The sequence below is a fragment of the Schistocerca cancellata genome, chromosome 10 (genome assembly GCF_023864275.1).
Source record: "Schistocerca cancellata isolate TAMUIC-IGC-003103 chromosome 10, iqSchCanc2.1, whole genome shotgun sequence".
Classification (NCBI taxonomy): domain Eukaryota; kingdom Metazoa; phylum Arthropoda; class Insecta; order Orthoptera; family Acrididae; genus Schistocerca; species Schistocerca cancellata.
In genome coordinates this window covers 105,734,587-105,757,373 of record NC_064635.1, presented here as the reverse complement: position 1 = coordinate 105,757,373, position 22,787 = coordinate 105,734,587, and the positions used below count along the sequence as shown (strand labels likewise).

The following is a 22,787-nucleotide window of genomic DNA, read 5'->3' as shown; positions in this document are numbered from 1 at the left end:
TTGTAGATGTAGATGTGACGATTACAAAATAGACGTCGCTCAGCGACATGTGTTGTAAAATCTTATAGTAGACCCTTCTACTTACATGCAGCTTTAGTATTCATTTTGTTTCCACATTACATTTGCCACATTTTTTTTACAAAAATATCTCGATTTTTTTACACTTTAAGTGTATATTAGACACCACACTAATTATTGGTACTTCTATATTATGCCTGAGGCAGTAGTGACACTTTGGATGTTAGTGTCACACAGCAGCACACACACTCAGAAAATCTAACGTAATTACATGGGAAAACAGAGGTTGTGGTCAAGCAACTTAGCTCTAAGAATTATGGAGATGTTACGTGCTACATAATTACAGAACCACACTGTCATTTATAATACGAGGATCGTTCAATAAGTAATGCTCCACATTTAAAAAAAAAAAAAAGCTATTACTATACATAGACAAACGTTATTGTTGGTGCTTCACATTTGATGTTTGTTCCGTGCGCCAGTGAAGTTTCGAACCGTTCTGGCATAGGAAACGTTAGCCCCGGACATTTGCACAATCCCCGCCCATTTACCCCCCCCCCTCCACACCTACCCCCCCCCCCACACCAACCAAGAGCGCATCAATATGATCTTTGGTAGTCCTCGTCGCTGTCGTGTTTTTGTTCGTCGTTTTTTGTTTTACCGCGGTTGTTCATACTAGCAGTGTTGTGCTGTTACTACTTCTTAGCAGTTTGTGTAATACTGTCAAAATGAAACATAGATATGCACTCTCAATAAAGTTATCATACACAAGGTACCTTATCTTGACTATTGTGGCCAACTGCTGTCAAAACTGATATCTAACAGACATTAAAGTACGATAAGATGTGTTGGAATGACACTGACGCAATTATGTACGTATGTTTAACAATAGGCAGCTCTAAAGCTCTCAAACACTGAAGAAGAACTCAAAGTAATTTCGTGTTTGCTATAAGCAAGCAGTCATAAGAGTTCACAAGTAAAAATTCACCCATTACACAGGCAAATATTAATGAAGAATGACACTGTATAAATATCTGACTGCTTGCATTACGCATTTCTACATTATCCCACTCATATTCTTTAGTCTTAATGAGGTAATCAGAAACAAACCAAGACATCGACTTTGCCTTGTTTATGCACAACATTGACTTTAGACAATCGAGATAATGGGCAGCATCCTTGGTGATACTACCAATTAATATTTCCCAACAGAATTTCTTACACTACGCGATGTGACGGAAATTTGCGCTCACTGCAGTTAACAAATATCAGATTTTTTGATATAGTGCAGATGAAAGCTCATGAAATAAAAAAGTCAGTGTGGATACCATTTTTGTTTTTCTTTCTTATTGATGATTTTTCAACTCGCATATTCAATGAACATATTTCTAATTCTTTTCACAATGGTACCGGGAAAACTGTATTTTGTACTAACTACTGATTTTCTCCCTTGTTATGACTGGTATATCTGTGATACGAACAACTTTGATGTTGGAACATGCGGCACATCATGGCCGGAGCTTAGGATATGGATTGGTGTGGAGGGGGGTGATTGGGCGGGACTTGTGCACCGTCCAGGGCTCTCGCTAACGTTACGTTTCTGGCAGATGGCAGAGTCGTAGTACAGCGTCAAAATGGCGTCTGCATACGACTCACGTTACAAGTAGCATGCTGTTATTGAATTCTTGTGCACAGAAAAAGAAACCTTGGTGACCATACATAGACGTTTCTGTGTAGTGTATGGCGACGCTGTAGTTGATAGGAGTACAATTGGGCGGTAGATAAAGACAGTTACACCTCAGGAAATACAGAAACAGAGCTCCATGATCAGCTAGGCTCGGGACGTCCTGTCACAGCCACTGCTCCAGAAATGCTGAATCGTGCAGATGCACCCTCTTTGGGCCGCTTAAAGATTCTCTACGGGGAACACACTTTGAAGATAATGAGAATGTCAGTCATGCAGTGAAAACATGGCTACGCCTACAGGACAAGAGCTCTTATCAGCAGGAAATACATGTTCTTCCACAACGTTGGCGTACGACCATAGAAGGTGATGGAAACTACGTAGAAAAATAGGACAAGACATGTTGATGTATATTGTCACCAACAATAAATACGTTCTGAGAAAAAGAATGTCAGGCATTACTTATTGAAAGACCCTCATACATAGAACGGTTGCTGGCAAATTATGCAATGTTAAATAATCATTGACCTTTTTTAGCTATTTGCGAGGGTGAAATGAGTTAAAGACTTAGTTTTTAAAAATTTCCTTAAAAATATGTAGAAGTGACTTGTCTGTCAGGTAGAGATGGACAAAACTGTTCTTTTCAGAGATTGGATCAGAACTGTTCACTCCCTGAAATGAATTAGCTCTTTTTCATGACTCACCACTCATTTACAATAGAAAATAAATGGAAGGCACATTGCCCTTTAAACTTGGTTTATTCCAGTACTATACCAGTATTTTGATCTTATTTGATCCTATTTTGAAGTAACACAGATAATGAGTAAGAATTTTGTATTGTTTATTGAAATTTCCACGATATGACAAAGTTTTTGATTATTGATTTATTTTGCACTATCGTGGTTTTTTGGGTGATCGGAAAATGTTGTAACTTGAGATTTACATTAACAATATATTTGGCTATAATGTATTAAAATTTCATTAACCTCATACAAATACATCACAAGCCATATATTTTTAAAGTGAACGTTTCCTTCCGAAGACGCCTAAAATCGCAAAATCCGTACTAGAATAAGAAAAAAATATAAATTTGACTGTAAAACGAAAGTGCTGCATATAGGCTTACGCAGAATAAAACAAGGAAAATATTGGTGTATCACATTTTGCGATACGTTTATCAGTTCGCTCGTAATTAAAGCGTAAATTCGAGTGTCCATAATAAAAATCCTATAGTAAGAGGAGTCATCAGGAACCTAATCTAATCAGTTTAAACAAATAAAAATAAAATAAAAACAATTGATGTATACATAACATATTAATGTAATATACATAGCGGTATTACTACGAAGAACAATATCCAGTAGGGACGAACTCCGATGCAGAGGCGCTGAGTCGAGCAGGTCGAGCCGCGAGCTGTATTACTGCGTGAGCTGAGACCGCAGAGACCAGAGTGACACCTGAGTCGCTTTGCTCAACGCTCTGGCTAGAGTCGAGACGGTGGGGTGAGCGTTGAGCGGGCGAGTTCCGAGGGTGGGGGGAGCGGTGAACTCACCCGCTCCGAGACAAATCGTCCGTTCCCTTGCGAGCAGGTTGTTGCAAGTAGTTCCTATGTTATCCGCTAGGTGGCTCTCTGTCCTGTTGCTCGCATCAACTGCCCAGAGGGCAGGACGTGCGACTGAAACGATCGCCGACAGAGTGCGATGCTAAGTTAAGCTGCGCCAGACACTGCGCGCGGCAGAGGACGCACAGAGACGACACGGCATATGTGAAACACAAAATCCAATGGGGCACTGCACAATGCAGGCAGCCAAGGTAGAAGCAGGGCAGAGGCCGGCGCTGGCTGTGTTGTGTGGCGTGCACTGTGCTCTGACCAGCAGAGGCGCTGCTGATATGCTCCGTCTCTCTCTCTCTCTCTCTCTCTCTCTCTGCCGTGGGAAACGTTTGGAGCTACCGTTCTTTTTTTCTGAATCACTGATTGTTCACTCCTTTGAAAGATTCAACTCTATGAATTAGTTCAAGAGCGGATCCCTCATCTCTACTGTCAGGTACACTTGTTCATTGAGAATGAGGTAGGGGGAGCTGGAGCTATGGAAGTAAATTTCGAACTCTTCAAGAAGACTAATTTTCTTTCCTTTATTGACAGTGTGTAACATCTACAGGTTGTCTTTAATGGTTGTGGATGACTGGTGATGTTCTATCAGATCTGTTGCAAAAGTAGATTTATGAAATGCCACCTGATGAGCGAGCAGAGGCGCTGAACATGTTCGTGTTTATAGAAAAAATGGCGCACATACGAGGTGCATTCAATAAGTAATGCAACACCTTTTTTCGGCCAGTTCCGGTTGCAAAAATGTGTTAATTGTTGTGGGACAGAGTGGAATATTTCTGGTTCGTCCCCTAGAGTTTCGTGAAGTTCCGGTTAGTGGTGGGGCTATATATAGCCTTCAGAATGGCGTCTATAATGGGTGTGCGCTCCAAGCAGAGCTTGGCGGAAAACCAGAGAGGATCTCAAGTATTTGCAGGCGCTTGAAGAATGTCTACGGAGACCTGGCAGTGAACAAAAGCACGGTGAGTCGTTGGGCGAGGCTTCTGTTACTATCGCAACAAGGTCGCGCAAACCTATCGGATCATCCGCGTGTCGGCGGGCCGCTGTGACTCCCGTAGTGCTGGAACGTGGAAACACCCTCATTCGAGGTGATCGACGGATCGCCATCAGACACCTCGCAGCTCAACTGGATGTCTCTGTTGGTAGCGCTGACACACTCATTCTCCACTTGTGGTAATCAAAGGTATGCAAGCTGGGTTCCTCGCGTCCTAACAGAAAACCATAAAGAGTAACGAAGGACTACCTGTGCGGAATTTCTTGCGCGTTATGCGGCTGGTGGTGACAGAGATGAAGAAACATCGAACCGGAAAACGGCTATCCATGAAGAGAAGCCACACCACTTCTCCTCGGAAGCCGTGCTCTCAGTCGGTACAATCAAGGTGACGTTCTTCTGGGACTCTGAAGTGGTTATTCTGTTTCATGTCCTCCCTCATGGTGGAGCTTTCAACTCTAAAGTTTATTCTGCTACGCTCAGGAAATTGAAGAAACGACTTCAGCGTGTTCGTCGAACAAAAATGCCAACGAACTTGTCCATGTCCATGACAACGCACGGCCTCACAGAAAACTGTGCACCAGAGGAGCTCAGAAAACTTCATTGGACTGTTTTTCGTCATCCACCCCATGGCCCGGATTCGCCCATCTGACTGTCATGTGTTTAGCCCAGAACATCTACATCTACATAGATACTCCGCAAGCAACAGTAAGGTGCATGCCGAAGGGTACCCTGTACCACTACTTGTCATTCCCCCCCCCCCCCCCCCACCTATTCCACTCGCATATAGAACGAGGAAAAAACGACTGTCTGTATGCTTCAGTATGAGCTCTAGTTTCTTGTATGTTATCTTCGTGGTCCTTACACGTGATGTATATTGGGGGCAGAGGAATCGTTTGGCAGTCAGGCAGTCGGGTTCAGATGCCGGTTCTCTAAATTTTCTCAGTAGTGTTTCCCAAAAAGAAAACCCGTCCAGGGATACCCATTTGTGTTCCTGAACCATCTCCGTAACATTTACATTTTGGCCGAATCTACCGGTAACAAAACTAGCAGCCGTCCTCTGAATTGCTTCGATGTCTTCCTTCAATCCAACCTGATACGGACCTCACACACTCGAGAAGTACTCAAGAATACACCGCACCAGCGCCCTACATGCAGTATTTTTTATTTTCTCCCAATAAACCGAAGTCTGTTTGCCTTCCTACCGCAGTTTTCAAATGCTCGTTCCACCTCATAACGCTTTGCAACGTTACACCCAGATATTTAAACGACTTCACCGTGTCAAGTGGACACTAGTAATGCTGTGTCCAAACATTACAGGTTTGTTCTTCCTACTCATCCGCGTTAAATTTTTCCACATTTAGAGATAGTTGTTTAGAGATAGTTGCCATTCATCACACCAACTTGAAATTTTGTCTAAGTCGTCTTGTATCTTCCTACAGTCACTCAACTTCGCCACCTTACCGCACACCACGTCATCATCAGCAATCAACCTCAGGCTGCTGCCCACCCTGCCAAATCATTTATGTACAGGGTGTTTCAAAAATGACCGGTATATTTGAAACGGCAATAAAAACTAAACGAGCAGCGATAGAAATACACAGTTTGTTGCAACATGCTTGGGACAACAGTACATTTTCAGGCAGACAAACTTTCGAAATTACAGTAGTTACAATTTTCAACAACAGATGGCGCTGCGGTCTGGGAAACTCTATAGTACGATATTTTCCACATATCCACCATGCGTAGCAATAATATGGCGTAGTCTCTGAATGAAATTACCCGAAACCTTTGACAACGTGTCTGGCGGAATGGCTTCACATGCAGATGAGATGTACTGCTTCAGCTGTTCAATTGTTTCTGGATTCTGGCGGTACACCTGGTCTTTCACGTGTCCCCACAGAAAGAAGTCACAGGGGTTCATGTCTGGCGAATAGGGAGGCCAATCCACGCCTGTTTCGGATAGCCCAAAGCAATCACACGATCATCGAAATATTCATTCAGGAAATTAAAGACGTCGGCCGTGCGATGTGGCCGGGCACCATCTTGCATAAACCACGAGGTGTTCGCAGTGTCGTCTAAGGCAGTTTGTACCGCCACAAATTCACGAAGAATGTCCAGATAGCGTGATGCAGTAATCGTTTCGGATCTGAAAAATGGGCCAATGATTCCTTTGGAAGAAATGGCGGCCCAGACCAGTACTTTTTGAGGATGCAGGTACGATGGGACTGCAACATGGGGCTTTTCGGTTCCCCATATGCGCCAGTTCTGTTTATTGACGAAGCCGTCCAGGTAAAAACAAGCTTCGTCAGTAAACCAAATGCTGCCCACATGCATATCGCCATCATCAATCCTGTGCACTATATCGTTAGCGAATGTCTCTCGTGCAGCGATGGTAGCGGTGCTGAGGGGTTGCCGCGTTTGAATTTTGTATGGATAGAGGTGTAAACTCTGGCGCATGAGACGATACGTGGACGTTGGCGTCATTTGGACCGCAGCTGCAACACGGCGAACGGAAACCCGAGGCCGCTGTTGGATCACCTGCTGCACTAGCTGCGCATTGCCCTCTGTGGTTGCCGTACGCGGTCGCCCTACCTTTCCAGCACGTTCATCCGTCACGTCCCCAGTCCGTTGAAATTTTTCAAACAGATCCTTTATTGTATCGCTTTTCGGTCCTTTGGTTACATTAAACCTCCGTTGAAAACTTCGTCTTGTTGCAACAACACTGTGTTCTAGGCGGTGGAATTCCAACACCAGAAAAATCCTCTGTTCTAAGGAATAAACCATGTTGTCTACAGCACACTTGCACGTTGTGAACAGCACACGCTTACAGCAGAAAGACGACGTACAGAATGGCGCACCCACAGACTGCGTTGTCTTCTATATCTTTCACATCACTTGCAGCGCCATCTGTTGTTGAAAATTGTAACTACTGTAATTTCGAAAGTTTGTCCGCCTGAAAATGTACTGTTGTCCCAAGCATATTCAAACAAACGGTGTATTTCTATCGCTGCTCGTTTAGTTTTTATTGCCGTTTCAAATATACCCGTCATTTTTGAAACACCCTGTATATAGAGAACAACAGTTGTCCTATCAAACTTCCCTGGGGGCTCTCCTGACGCCACTCTTGTCTCTGATGAACACTTCACAGGTAGCAATACGTGAACGATGGAGAAGTTACTGATGCAGCAAGACGTTAGCTCCGACATTGGACAGTAGTGTGGTACTGTGCGCGGACGTACAGACCCTCGCAATAAGGTGCCAAAATGCCATCACACTGAACTGTTTTTTGTTGAATAACATGGTTTTGTACCCAAATAAGTGAAGAATAATACGGTGTACTGGAATCATGAATAACAAACCTGCTTTCAGAAAAAAATGTGATGTATTACTTATTGAACGTCCCTCATAACGCCGAGTAATTCTTAGTCCTAGTAGTGTTTGCCCCTACAGCCAGGTACACGAGATTTACCCTTTGGCTCTTCTTGTTGCAGAAATGGACGGTGCTGTGGTGAGCCGCAACTGTTCGGTGCACGCCGTGCGTGTGCACCCCTGTGCCGAGGCGGCGTATGGGCAGCCCTGCAAGATCAGGAAGGGCCAGGCGGCAGGCATCTCCTTCTCCTACACGCCAGGTCAGTGGACAACTGCCCGTGCCTGGCACACACGTGTCGTTCGTTGTTGTTGTTGTTGTTGTTGGTGGTGGTGGTGGTGATGCTACTGTCAGTGGAAGGGCACCAATGGCAGGACCATCATCCACCAGTTTGGAGCCTCCAGAGACAGAGTAGATCCCACGGCCATTAAAATATGACATTAGGTTTGTTGTCACTTTCCAGTAGACGATTGTACGCACGTGGCTGAACCACATGCTCTTCACTCGGCTGCAGTCTTCTGACAGCAAACTAATGTCGTGTGAATATACCAGAGGTGTACAGGGTGATTTTTTTCCACCATATACAAACTCAAGCGAGTGACAGATGTGAAGATACAGAACAAAAAAGATCTAATTATGTCCGGCAATGAATGTATTCCAAGCTAGAGACCATTTATTCAATCATACTGAGCAACATGGTACAGTGCTTAGCACACTGGACTATCATTCGGGAGCAGGACGGTTCGACAGCCGTCCAGCCATCTTGATTTAGGTTTTCCGTGATTTTCCTAAATCTCTACAGGCAAATGCCGGGATGGTTCCTTTGGAAGGGCACAGCCGACTTCCTTCCCCATCCTTCCCTAATTCGATGGTACAGATGACCTTGCTGTTTGTCCCCTCCCCCCAAATCAACCAACCCACCAATACACAGTCATACATTGTTACAGAGACTGTGGTCTAATGCGCACTGTATCGTGCAGCCACAGTTATAGTATGCGTTAGTTTCCATGTGCCTCAACACATGCTTGTAGGTGTCGTAGCATGTTCTGTCTCACACATTCACATCGCCCAGGCTGGATCTGAACAGTTTCAAAGGCAGCATGAACATGCTGCTCCAGTGTCTCCACATCTGGAATGGGCTCTGCATACACGATAGTTTTGCGATGACCCCATAGCTAGAAATGAAACAGGTTGAGATCCGGTTAACGAACAGACCATGCAACTGGACCTCCTCGCACAATCCATCAACGAGGGAAGACACGATTCAGATGTGTCCGGACATTACCGGAGAAGTGGGATGGATCACCATCATATAGAAGCCACATAACCCGTCGAATCATCAATGGCACTTTTTCCAGCATGGAGACAAGAAACGACGATAGTTCCGCCCTGTTAGGCGACTTATCAGGAAGACTGGTTCCCAGAGACAGTCGCCAATTATCATGGCCCATACATTCCAGCTGCACCAATACTGATGATTCGCTATCATCATACCATGAGGGATCTGCATAGCAGCCCACAGACGACTGTTATGAAAACTGAAGATACAACTCTGCATAAAGGTGGCCTCATCTGTGAATAGGATGGGGCTGACACAAACCCCAGAATCGTAGTTGCCTGGTGAAGAAACCAGTGAAAAAAATGCTCCTGATTGCTAGTAAGCCCTATACACACTGTAAGTGATAAGGCTAATAACAATTGTCTTGCAGAATGTTCTGCACGGTCGTCTGGTTTACCCTGTACTGCCGGGCCAACTGCCTGGTACTGACACGACGGTCACCTACCATGATGTTACTCACATATTCCTCCAAGTCTGGTGTCTGAACGTTTTGGGTACGTCTTTCATAATTTACTGCTTCCTGAAACGGTCTTGTCTCAGACAAACGGCGAAATACTGTTGCAATCATTGAGTGCTGTGATTGTTATAGGCGGGGATAGGTCTCCTGATACAAAATTGCTGCCTGCCGGCCGTTGCCATTCGCCTATCCGTAAGTAAACACCACTTCCCCAAGTTCTCGATTCGGATACAGAACCACTGTGCACAACGCTGTATTACATCCACTACAACGTGAGTCAGCAAGAGAAGTGAATAGGACACAACATTACCAATTATTATGGCAGCAGAGGCGCACCTGTCTAATATCCTGTAGGGCACCCGCAAGCATGCAGAAGTGGCGCAACACGATATGGCATGGACTCGAATAACGTCTGAAGTAGTTCTGGAGGGAACTGACACCATAGATCCTGCAGGGCTATCCATAAATCCGTAAGAGTACGAGTGGGTGAGTTCTCTCCTGAACAGGATGTTGCAAGGCATCCCACATATGCTCAATAATGTTCATGTCTGGTGAGTTTAGTCGCCAGTGGAAGTGTTTAAACTCAGAAGAGTGTTCCTGGAGCCACCACTCGTAGCAATTCTGGACGTGTGAGGTGTCGCGTTGTTCTGCTGGAATTGCCAAAGTCCGTAGGAACGCACAATGGACACAAATGGATGCAGGCGATCAGACAGGATGGTTACATACGTGTGAAAGTTGTATCTAGACGTGTCAGGAGTCCCATATCGCTCCAACTGCGCACGGCCCACACCATTACAGAGCCTCCACCAGCTTGAACGATTCGCTGCTGATGTGCAGAGTCCATGGATTAATGAAGTTGTCTCCATACCCGTACACGTCCATCCGTACAATTCGAAATGAGACTCGTCCACCAGGCAGCATGTTTCCAGTCATCAACAGTCCAATGTCGGTGTTGACAGGCCCAAGCGAGGCGTAAAGCTTCGTGTCGTCCAGTCATTGAGGGTAAACGAGTGGCTTTCGGCACCGAAAACCCATATCGATGATGTTTCGTTGAATGGTTCGCTCGCTGACACTTGTTTATGGCCCAGCATTGAAATCTGCAGCAGTTTGTGGTAGGATTGCACATCTGTCACGTTGAACGATTCTCTTCATTAGTCGTTGGTCCCGTTCTTGCAGGATCTTTTTCCGGCCGTGGTGATGTCGGAGATTTCAGGTTTTACCAGACTCCTGATATTCACAGTACACTTGCGAAATGGTAGTATGGGAAAATGCCCACTTCATCGCTACCTCGGAGATGCTGTGTCCTATCGCTCGTACACCGACTATAACACCACTTTCAAACTCAGTTAAATCTTGATAACCTGCCCTTGAAGCAGCAGTAACCGATGTAACAACTGTGCCAGACACTTGTTGTCTTATATAGGCGTTGCCAACCGCTGCGCCGTATTCTGCCTGTTGACATATCTCTGTATTCGAATACGCTTGCCTATACCACTTTCTTTGGCTATTCAGTGTACTAACAAGTCTGTAAAACCGCCGTGTCTGTCAGTTTGCCTGTGAACCGCTAAACTCCAAAACAACTGGACGAATTTTCATGGGATTTTCGCAGGTAACTAGATCATGGCTTGGGACAATGTATAGGCTATACAGATATATGTAAACAGGCAGAATACGACGCTTCGATCGACAACGCCTATATAAGACAAAAAGCGTCTGGTGCAGTTGTTACATCGGTCACTGCTGCTACGATGGTTCGTTATCAAGATTTAGGTGAGTTTGAACGTGGTGTTATTGTCGGTGTACGAGCGATGTGACACATCCTCTCTGAGGTAGCGATTTTCCCGTACGACAATTTCACGGGTGTACCACGAATATCAGGAATCCTGTAAAACATCAAGTCTCCGATATCGCTGCGGCTGGAAAAAGATCCTGCAAGAACGGGACCAATGACGACTGATGAGAATCGTTCAACGTGACAGAAGTGCAATGCTTCTGCAAATTGCTGCAGATTTCAACGTTGGCCCATCAACAAGCGTCAGCGTGCGAACTGTTCAACGAAACATCATCGATATAGGCGTTTGGAGCCGAATGCCCACTCGTGTTGCTATAGAGTAGCTCCACACGCTTCTGAGTTTAAACACTTTCGCTGGCAACCGAACTCCCCAGACATGAACAATATTGACAATATCTGGGATGCCTTGCAACGTGCTGTTCAAAAGCGATATCCACCCCCTCGTACTCTCACGGATTTATGTTCACCGCTGCAGGATTCATGGTGTGAGTTCCCTTTGGCACTACTTCATTTCTGTTGTTGCATATTGAATTCCCATATCATCCACTGGGAGCATTAATAAAGGGCCACTGGTAGCGTTAATAAAGGGTAATAAAGGTCTTTTTTCCCTCCATTGCTGTAGCTATGGACATCAAATTGTGATGGATTATTTATGGCGAATTTCATTAGAGAATACATGTATTGTGACGGTGAACTTAAAATGCCTAGCTCCTTGAAGAGGTACATATAAGACGGCCGTGCGTGAATACCAGATATTACTGAGCAAAGATATGTCAGGAGGTTGATTTGTTTGTTTCGAGGACTAGCAATTATACGAAGAGCAAAAGTAGCCAAACTTAATTGTTTGAGAAGCTCAGTAATACGCTTCTTCCATTTTAAGTTTTCATTAATGTGAACTCTGCCAAAGTTTTGAACATTCAACCCTATTTACTGACTCCTTTTCATGTGATGTGCTTGATATGAATGTCTCTGTTCACAGAACTGAATAAAGCATGGTTTCTCAAAATTAAGGGACAGTCCATTTTCAGAGAGCCACTTACTAATTCTTAGGAGAATATAATTTATCAGCTCTTCTATTCCTTTTTCCTAATTTCATTTATTAGAACACTACTACCGTCTGCTAAATGTACAATTTTGCTAGTTCAATGTTAAGTGGAAGTTCGAAAGAAGTGGACCTAAAACTGAACCCTGTGGACTTTCTTCATTATTTTTTTCCTCGGTCACTAAAATTCCATACCTTTCTATCATTGTTTCAATAATTTGGTACAACTTTTGGTATTCTGTTTGTTAAGTGTGATTCAAAACCGTTATGTGTAAAGCTATTTATTTCATAAAATTTAACCTTTTCTAAGAGAGTACCATGATCTTCACAATCAAACACGTTGGAAAGCTCACAGAAAGTGCCAGTGGACGATATTTTATTAATTAGAGCTTGTACTATTTTGTGGGTATTATTGCCTGTGTATTGTGATGCAACTGAAGGGCTTATTGCAGTAGTGGTATAAGTCCATTTTTGTTCATTTTGAGATACAGAGTCCTAAAGCTAAATGAGCGCTGAAAAATCTGCAGTTGAGATACCATAAATATTCAAGCAACTGGCTTCTTGCTAGAGATGAAACTTTCTTTCTGTTTCTTTGGACCATTAATTTCAGAAGCACTATAGGCAGAAAAGTGGCGGTAATAGATTTGTACCACTATTGAAATAAGCCCTTCAACTGATATGTTCTGTTTATTTGAGTGGTCAGTACATCCAGGGTGTGTTTTGGTTGCAGACGAGAGTGCAGAGCAAGTGAAGGCAGTAGCCTACTGGCACGGCAACATGGGTGACGTGGCCTTCCAGGGCATGGACACAGATGGCTGCCACTTCACCAGCTGCCCGTTGACTGCCGGCGCCCGGGCCAACTACTCGTACGACCTGCAGATCAGCAGAAAGTTCCCCTCCGTGAGTACCTGGCCTTGGACCTCTTCCTTTCTTTCCCCAAAATGTGTAGTGACCTAACAACTCTTCTGTAGGAATCAATATGCCTTCAGCAATCACAAATGCTGTGAAACCCAGCTTGCTCTATCCATTCATGAAACCCAGAAAGCATAGGTTGTGGACCTAGGGCCGACACCTGGTTTCTTGACTTCCTGACAGGAATACTCCATTGCCTGGTAAATGTAAAACATACGTCAACAAAAGTTTTGTATCATTGTGATAGGCCGTGCAGATGTGTAACCATTGCAACTGTTTCTGTACCAATAGGAACGCCACCACTGACGTCTCTGTAAGCATACGCACAGTTACAATGAGTGCTACGTAGGGGTAAAACGTCCCACTCGAACGGACTGCAGCATTCCAGTTGAATCTATAGCACTAGTATGGACTCATTAGAGTCGTTTGTGGAACGGACAGTCGCAACCAGTGATTAGGCCTGGATAATCACATAGTGCATAGAAGGCTTCTCAAACAAAAAAGTTGCTCGTTGTGTGCACTGGAGTCAAAGTGAAGTGGTGGTGACATGGAATCGGTTCCAACTGACAGGTCGTGTTGAGGACTTCCTCGCACAGACAGTCCACGTTCTACAGATGCGCAGGATTATCGGTATCTACAAGTTTTTAGTTAGAGTACACGTGCTCCAGAACTGAATTCGGCGTTCGAAGAGGCTACACTAATAGATGACAAACTTTATTGATGTAAATTTCCGTTCTGGACGACCGTGGCGAGGACCACGTCGTACACCACAACACCATAGATTCCGTTACAGATTGGCAACAAATCATGCCGAATGAATGTCCCAGGACTGGTGCAAGGTGTTGTTTAAGGACGAAACTCGGATCGGATTGTATCCTTATAATCACAGCCACTTGGAGACAATTCTGTGTTGTCGATCGTCTCTAGCATTGTGTCCCACAAGTACAAAAGGTGGTGGCGACAGTTGTTCTGGGCCCCTCGTGGTTGGTGAGGGCAATCCCGCTGCTTTACGGTACACGGACGAGATTTTGTGACAATTTCACCTTGATGGATAGTGTGCTCTTCTTGCTGTTATCGTGTACACGTTTCTTCAGCATGCTATGATCACCAGAATGGAGTGGCCTGACTGTTAGTTGGACATGAACCCTATCGAACACGTGTGGGATGATTGAAACAAGCTGTTTCAAGACGTCGACAGCCACCACGTACTCTGCGTGGCTTGCACGGAATCGCCATTGGAGAGTGGGACAGTTTGGACCTGGGCTGGCTTGTTGATCTCATCGATGGTACACCACGAAAGATTCAAACCTGCATTCGAGCGGGTGATGTTCAGAAGTGCCGAGAATAATCACCCATGGGAAGTAGACTATTTTGTTGTTACACTTTTTCTTTATTCTTTTTTTAGTGATCTCATGCATCAGACCAATTTGGTTTTCCACGTAAATAAATGGGTGATTTAAAACTTTTTTTGATGTGAAACTTCCTGGCAGATTAAAACTGTGTGCCGGACCGAGACTCGAACTCGGGACCTTTGCCTTTCGCGGGCAAGTGCTCTGCCAACTGAGCTACCCAAGCACGACTCACACCCCGTCCTCACAGCTCCACTTCTGAAAGTATCTCGTCTCCTACCTTCCAAACTTTACAGAAGCTCTCCTGCGAACTTTGCAGAGCTACGAAGACGGGGCGTGAGTCGTGCTTGGGTAGCTCAATTGGTAGAGCACTTGCCCGCAAAAGGCAAAGGTCCCGAGTTCGAGTCTCGGTCCGGCACACAGTTTTAATCTGCCAGGAAGTTTCACATCAGCGCACACTCCGCTGTAGAGTGAAAATATCATTCTAGAAACATCCCCCAGGCTGTGGCTAAGCCATGTCTCCGCAATATCCTTTCTTTCAGGAGTGCTAGTTCTGCAAGGTTCACAGGAGAGCTTTTGTGAAGTTTGGAAGGTAGGAGACGAGATACTGGCGGAAGTAAAGCTGTGAGTACCGGGTGTGAGTCGTGCTTGGGTGGCTCAGTTGGTAGAGCACTTGCCCGCGAAAGGCAAAGGTCCCGAGTTCGAGTCTCGGTCGGGCACACAGTTTTAATCTGCCAGGAAGTTTCATATCAGCGCACACTCCGCTGTAGAGTGAAAATTTCATTTTTTTGATGTGTTTACATACATACGGATTATCCTGTTATTCAGTTGAATGAAAGACCTACTAGCAGACAGAACTGAGTATTTTTTAATGAAATTTCAGATATTTGACTGTATGTTTAATAGTAATTTGTTTCACATTATCACCATTATAGATTCATAGTCATTTCGAAGGTTAAAGGTGAAGTTAAAATCAATAAACGAAGCGGATCATACACTGCAGAACATAATGTAAAGAACATAAAACTCATTACATATTGAGTAGCGTTTCTGACGTATCATAAGATGTCTGAGATGCCTGACTGACACGTCATCGTCAAAACCTTACAACATACACTGCAGCACCAAAGTAAGTGGTATAGCCATGCATAATCAAATAGAGAGGCATAATACGAGACTGCGGTAGGCAATGTGTATATAAGACAACATGTGTCTGGTGTTGTTGTTAGATCAGTTGATGATGAAGTGGGTGTTTTCCCATACGATCTCTTCATGAGTGTACCGTAAATATCAGAGAACCGGTAAAAAATAAAATCTCTGCCATTGCTGTAAAAGGAAAAAGGCCCTGCAAGAGCGGGACTAATGACGACTGACAACGTGACAGAAATGCAACACTTCCGCAAATTGCTGCAGATTTCAATGCTAGGCCATCAACAAGTGCCAGCGTGTGAACCATTCAATGAAACAGCGTAAGTATGGGCTTTCGGAGCTGAAGGCCCACTCGTGTACCCTTGATGGATGCACAACACAAAGCTTTACATCTCGCCTGGGCCCGTCAACACCGACATTGGACTGTTGATGACTGGAAACATGTTACTTGGTCGGATGAGTCTCGTTTCAAATTGTATCGAGTGGATGGGCTTGTATGGGTATGGAGACAACCTCATGAATCCACGGATCCTGGATGTCAGCAGGGGACTGTTCAAGCTGGTGGAGGCTCTGTAATGGTGTGAATCGTGTGCAGTTGGAGTGAGATGGGACCCCTGATACGTCTAGATACGACTCTAACAGGTGACAGGTACGTGAAGCATCCTGTCTGGACTCGCATTCTGGAGGATGACGGTTCAATCCCGTGTCCGGTTTTCCGTGATTTCCTTAAATAGCTCCAGGCAAATGCCGGGATAGTTCCTTTCAAAGGGCACGGCTGGCTTCCTTCCCCGTCCTTGCCTAATCCGATGAGACCGATGACCTCGCTGTCTCGTCTCCTCCCTCAAACCAGCCAGCCAGCCATCCTGTCTGATCACCTGCATCCATTGTGCATTCCGAAGAACGTGGGCAATTCCAGCAGGACAATGCGTCACCCCACACGTCCAGAATTGCTACAGAGTGGTTCCACGAACACTTCTCTGAGTTTAAACACTTCCGCTGGCCACAAAACTCCCAAGACATGAACATTATTGAGCATATCTGGGATGCCTTGCAACATGCTGTTCAGAAGAGATCTCCACCCCCTTTTACACTTTATGGGCAGTCATGCAGGATTCGTGGTGTCAATTCCCTCCAGAACTACTTCGGATATTAGTTGGGTCCACGCCACGTCGTGTTGCGGCACTTCTGCGTGCTCGCGGGGCCTCTACACGATATTAGACACGTGTACCAGTTTCTTAGGCTCTTCTGTGTATATCTGCTCATAACTTTTGGTCTCATTACAGGATACGTTTACAATCACAGATCTTAAGGATGAAAGTGACTTTCGCATGGTGTGTCACTGGCAAGATAACTTGATAAATCTTGGAGCATACACAGAAAGAACTGGTACAGTATATTACAAACGGTACAGGAAATACGCAATGAGACTGACAGAAATGACACTTTTGTTCAAAGAAAAAGGAAGCCAGGGCTGAATGCACCTCTGAAAGGCCGTTCATGGGGAACGAGTACAGTATTGCAGTAACATTGACCTGTGAGTGTACTATGTTCAATGATGTGAGAGTCAGTACACCAGCGCAAGATTATGTGTCCCCAGACCACAACACTCGACCACCAAAACAATCATGTCCGACAATGTTCTGGGTGCGCCACATATTCCCACCTCTCGTCACATGAGTTTACATCCTGAATCACTACTGGTCTCATCTCAGAAGAGCACGCGATCCCACTCCCCATTCGACCAGTTGCTATGTTCTTGGCACCATTGCAACCGGTGCTGCCAATGTGTGGGTGTCAGCGAACCATGGCGTACTGCTTCAGGCAACCTTGCCAGTGTAGTGGCCATCTGCTGCCGTAGGTAACTGAAGCTTCCAGTTCCCTGCTGATAATTCCCAGTGTTGAGTCATCCAGGTGTTTTCTCTGGGCCACGTTGTGACAAAGAACCCCGCGACAGTGCATCATAACCGCTCGCCAAGACAGTGCACCATAACTGCTCCCTCCTTGACACACACTATCTTTTCCCATTCCTTCAAATGCTTTGTGTTTGGGGGCTAGTCCCATTTGGCGTTATAGTGACGCTCACCTCACGTCATGTGACGTCCAAGATTCTGGCAACAGCCTCCGGCACTTTCAGTAATTTACACCGAGTAGTTAAATATATTATATCACTTTATCTAGCTCGTCGTTAAGTTTTGCACAACAGTAGAAAATACGGTTGACATTTTACCCAGCAAATAGACTTTGACGTACTGTGCTGTGTGCATGAGACCCAATACAGTGCTGTGATACACATCCACCATCCCCGCAGATCAACTGACGTTAACATTTGCTACTTCTACTTCAGAGATAGATACAAAGCAGCATAACTGTGTGAGCTGTTTAATCTTTTGAGTGCCAATGTCATTACCAGGAAGGGGAATGGGATTATTTATTTGGCTTGGTGTTCGATATACTCTTATTGCACGTGAACATATCAGCCTCTTACAAACACGCAATCCAGCAAACCGAAATCAAAGTATAAATACAGCCATTCTCAGACACGAAACTAATCGTGATCCCCAGTACTGTTTTGTATCTCCTCGGTTCCGAGAGTTACGGATCGTGTAAGAAAACTGCAATAGAGATCAATATAAACATAATTTCCGCCCTTTTTATTTCTCATCACACATTGCATGTTGTACCACCATACCTTCAGAGGTGGTGGTCCAGGTTGCTGTTCACACCAGTACCTTTAATACCCAGTAGCACGTCCCCTTGCATTGATGCATGCCTGTATTCGTCGCGGCATAGTATCCACAAGTTCATGAAGGCACTCTTGGTGCAGATTGTCCGACTCCACAAAGGCGATTCAGCGTAGATCCCTCAGAGTGGTTGGTGGGTCACGTCGTCCATAAACAGTACTTTTCAATCTATCCCAGCCATGTTCGATAGGGTTCATGTCTGGAGAACATGGTGACCACTCTATTCAAGCGATGTCGTTATTCTGAAGGAAGTTATTCACAAGATGCGCACGATGGGGACGCGAATTGTGGTCCATGAAGACGAATGCCTCGCCAATATGCTGCCAAGATGGTTGCACTACCGGTCGGAGGATGGCATTCATGTATCGTACAGCCGTTACGGTGCCTTCCATGACCACCAGTGGCATACGTCGGCCCCACATAATGCCACCACGAAACAGCAGGGAACTTCCACCTTACTGCACTCGCTGGACAGTGTGTTTAAGGCGTTCAGCCTGACCCGTTTGCGACCAAACATGTCCCCGACGGTTGTCTGGTTGAAGTTATATGCGATACTCATTGGTGAAGGGAATGTGATACCAATTCTGAGCGGTCCATACGGTTTATTGTTGGGCCCATCTGTACCGCGCTGCATGGTGTCGTGGTTGCAAAAAAGAAACTCGCCGTGGACGTCAGGAGTGAAGTTGCACATCATGCGACCTATAGCGCACAGTTTGCTTCGTAACACGACGTCCTGTGGCTGCACGAAAGGCATTATTCAACATGGTGGCATTGCTGTCAGAGTTCCTCTGAGCCATAATCTGTAGGTAGCGGTCATCCACTGCAGTAGTAGCCCTTGGACAACCGGAGAGAGGCATGTCATCAACAGTTCGTGTCTCTTTGTGTCTCCTCCACGTCAGAACAACATCGCTTTGGTTCACTCCGAGATGCTTGGACACTTCCATTGTTGAGAACCCTTCATGCCATAAAGTAACAATCCGGACGCATCGAACCGCGATACTGACCGTCTAGGCACGGTTGAGCTACCACTAGCCTTGTATGTCCTTCCTGTTGGAATGACTGGAACTTATCGGCTGTCGTACCCCCTCCGTCTAATAGGCGCTGCTCATGCATGGTTGCTTACATCTTTGGGTGGGTTTTGTGACATTTCTGAACAGTCAAAGGGACTGTGTCTGTGATACAATATCCACAGTCAACGTCTATCTTCAGGAGTTCTGGGAACCAGGGTGATGCAAAACCTTTTTTGATGTGTGTAGATGCATGCAATCCAGAAAATCAAAACCAGAGTATAGATATAGCCATTCTGAGATACGAAACAAATAATGATCCCAAAGACTCTCTGTTGCGGCGTCGTAACTGACGACGAACAGCACCTGCGCAATGTCCTCTCTACATTGCAAATGTGAGTGGTGTTCTATGTAGCTGTGAGTGGATTATAGCGGAGTTAAGTGAATTCGACTGCGGGCAAACTGTTGATGCTCGTACGGTGTTTCAAGAGGCCCCACATCGAAGATTTATATCACATACAGTGAAAGCGGAAAAACATCAGCCTCCGAGTCACAATGCGGATGAAAGTGTATGGGGTGTGACCAAGACAGAAGGCCGTTGAAGAGGACTGTGACGAAAATAAGAGGACGACAACTTCAGAAGCTTTTTGCAGAACTGATTGTCGCACTCACGAAATCTGTCAGCACCAAAACAACATGAAGGGAGCCGAAATGCCAAAACCACCTGTCATTGATGCAAATGCCCGTAACAGGAAATACTAAATAGTTGGGCTGAAGCCACAAAGCTCAGACGAGCAATAGAAGAAAGGCATTTGTTTGGAAGAGTCCTCTTTACACCGTTTCCATTTCTGGCTGAGTTTACGTCTGTCGTAAGCTGGCCCAAGCCTGCAGTAGAGACTGCTTGCTGCCAAGAGTGAAACATGACAGTGGTTCTGTGATGATTCTGCCAGCCATATCGCGGTATACCATTAGTGATACTGTGTTCTGAGATGCCAGACCCCTGTTTACACATCCCGTATCTTCCATGACTAGTTCAGTGGGCACTTTGATGCAATTTCGTTTCTCCCTAGCCACCACAATCAACAGTTCTCAATATTATTGAGCCCTCGTTGTCTAATTTTGGGAGAAGGGTGTTGGTCACCATCCACCTCCATCATAGTTACCTGAACTTGCCACTCTTTTGCAGGAAGAATGGTATAATATTCCCTAGAAACCCATAGAGGACCTGCATTTATCCATTCAGAGATGACTGAGTGCTGTTGAATACCAACAGTTTTTCCAGCATGGTAATGCGTTGTTTGTAGTGTTCCATATTTTTGTTCCACTCCTGTATGTGGCAAAACAAAACCGGCTGTTCCTTGGATCATGACTTGTCCTATATTTCAGAAAGACTACAAGTAATTGTTATCTCAAGCTGCTCTCCCAGAGTCTAACATTTTCCTAATTATATTTTTTGTCCTTTTACAGAGAGAGTACAGCGTGATGTGGAAGCTGTGGAACAAGGGCGAGCCCGTCAAGTTCGAGTGCTGCTTCATCGTCAGGATAAAGATCCTGGGCGTGGGCAAGAACTGAGAGCATCGTGAGGTCATTTGACTTGTGATCCAGTAGCAGGAGGCCGGCGGTTCCTGACACTGTGTCCTCAGTTTCTGGCATTAAAGTCTCTTTCCGAATCAACTCCACTGTGGAATTATTGCATCCCGTATCACCTTTGCGTGCGTGCGTGCGTGTGTGTGTGTGTGTGTGTGTGTGTGTGTGTGTGTGTGTGTGTGTGTGTTTTTGTGCATTGCAGTGGTACGACGCTCATGTGTGAAAAAAGTAGAGTAATGGCTGCTTCATATCACACGTAATATCACTATCGTTGTATTAGGATCAAAATTACTACCAACCTTCACTTCGCTGATTTCCGAAGGTTTTGTCTCGATTGAGACATTTTATCGCTTTTCGCTATTAAATTGCGGGCACAACGTCTTTTTCCTTATACGATAAAAAAATTCTCAATTAACTGTACATTTTACAGCCCAGGTGATTGCGTTGCTCTGTTAACCATAGATAGTAACTAACTGCGGCGTCGCACCATGCAATAATCTTTGACACACTAAATATGTATTCTGAATTAAACTGATGTTACAACAGTTGCCCAGAAAGTAATGCACCGCATTTTTCTCAGCCAAAAACAATGCTGCGAAGCGAAACGTCTCCTGAGTGAGCGCGCCAGTTTTTCGTCACTTCCGACAGATGGCGTAGCTGCCGGACAGTTTCAAAACGGCGTATGTAGGTGATGTACGTTACAAGCGACGTGCGGTCGTCGAATTTCTGAGTACAGAGAGAGAAATTGTGGGGAATATTCACAAACGCTTGTGCAAAGTCTATGGAGCATCTGCTGTCAACAGAAGTATAGTCAGTCTCCGGGTATGGAAGGCGGTTCGGAGGAGCTCCACCATTTGCGGCGGTAGGGGTGACCATCCACAGCTGTCACTCCTGACATGTTGCAGCGAACTGATGTTGTCATTATCGAGATCACACGCCATTCGCGGAAGTCATCTTGAGGAGGTGATTCACACAGTGAAGCACTGTCCCCGCCACCAGGACATGGTTTGGTACATACACGCCCTTATTTTGCGCTGTAATTCTCATTATGTTCAATAAAGAATTGTTGAAGAAAAAACAATGTGGTGCATTACTTTCTGGGTAACCTTCATAGCATTTGAAGTTGCTATCAGGATAATCAATTAATGTACTTCTCACTGATAAACAAGTTAACCCACCTTTCATTTCAGAAATTAGTAAACAATTCGTTTAAATTCACTTCGTCGTAGTACCTCACTACCAGTGATGATTTAACTACTTCAGCATAATGTCGTACATGCTTTTTAGCTTTAATTCTCAGATAGCATTTATTTCAATTATGCTTCCATTAGATAATGTTCAAAATAGCTTCATTTATATATTTTTTAAACTAAATGACCAACGAACACATTTTTTTTTATTTTCAAGGCTTCAAATATATGATTTACAAGTAGCAATATACAGGGTGAATCACTAACTGTTGCCACCCAGAATATCTCCGAAAGTATGATAGGAGCTGAAAAGTTTGTGAGACAAAGGTTCCATGGGACAATGGAGGCCATAATATGACGTTGGTTTTTTGTTGCTAGGTGAGCTCGCTTCAGAGACATGAAGGTCAACTTCGTTTTTTAAATGGGATGCTATAGTTTGGTATAGCAGCTATCGAGACGAATCCAATGATGTGTAACAGTAAGGTCTTTGAAGGTCAATGAAGGTCAAAAAGGTGGCATGAACGTCCATTTACAGAAGGTGTTTGAAGTGATG

General features: G+C 44.9%; 1 protein-coding gene across 1 annotated transcript in view; it reads left to right on the top strand.

Moving 5' to 3' along the window:
* Positions 1–21,131, top strand: part of LOC126106532 (MD-2-related lipid-recognition protein-like) — a 60,035-nt gene extending 38,904 nt beyond the window's left edge. The window contains exons 2-4 of the mRNA XM_049912857.1: positions 7,794–7,931; positions 13,030–13,199; positions 20,925–21,131. Coding sequence (XP_049768814.1) covers positions 7,794–7,931; positions 13,030–13,199; positions 20,925–21,029 — 413 coding nt within the window. The 3' untranslated portion in view covers positions 21,030–21,131. The remainder of the gene's footprint in view (positions 1–7,793; positions 7,932–13,029; positions 13,200–20,924) is intronic.
* Positions 21,132–22,787: the final 1,656 nt, after the last annotated feature.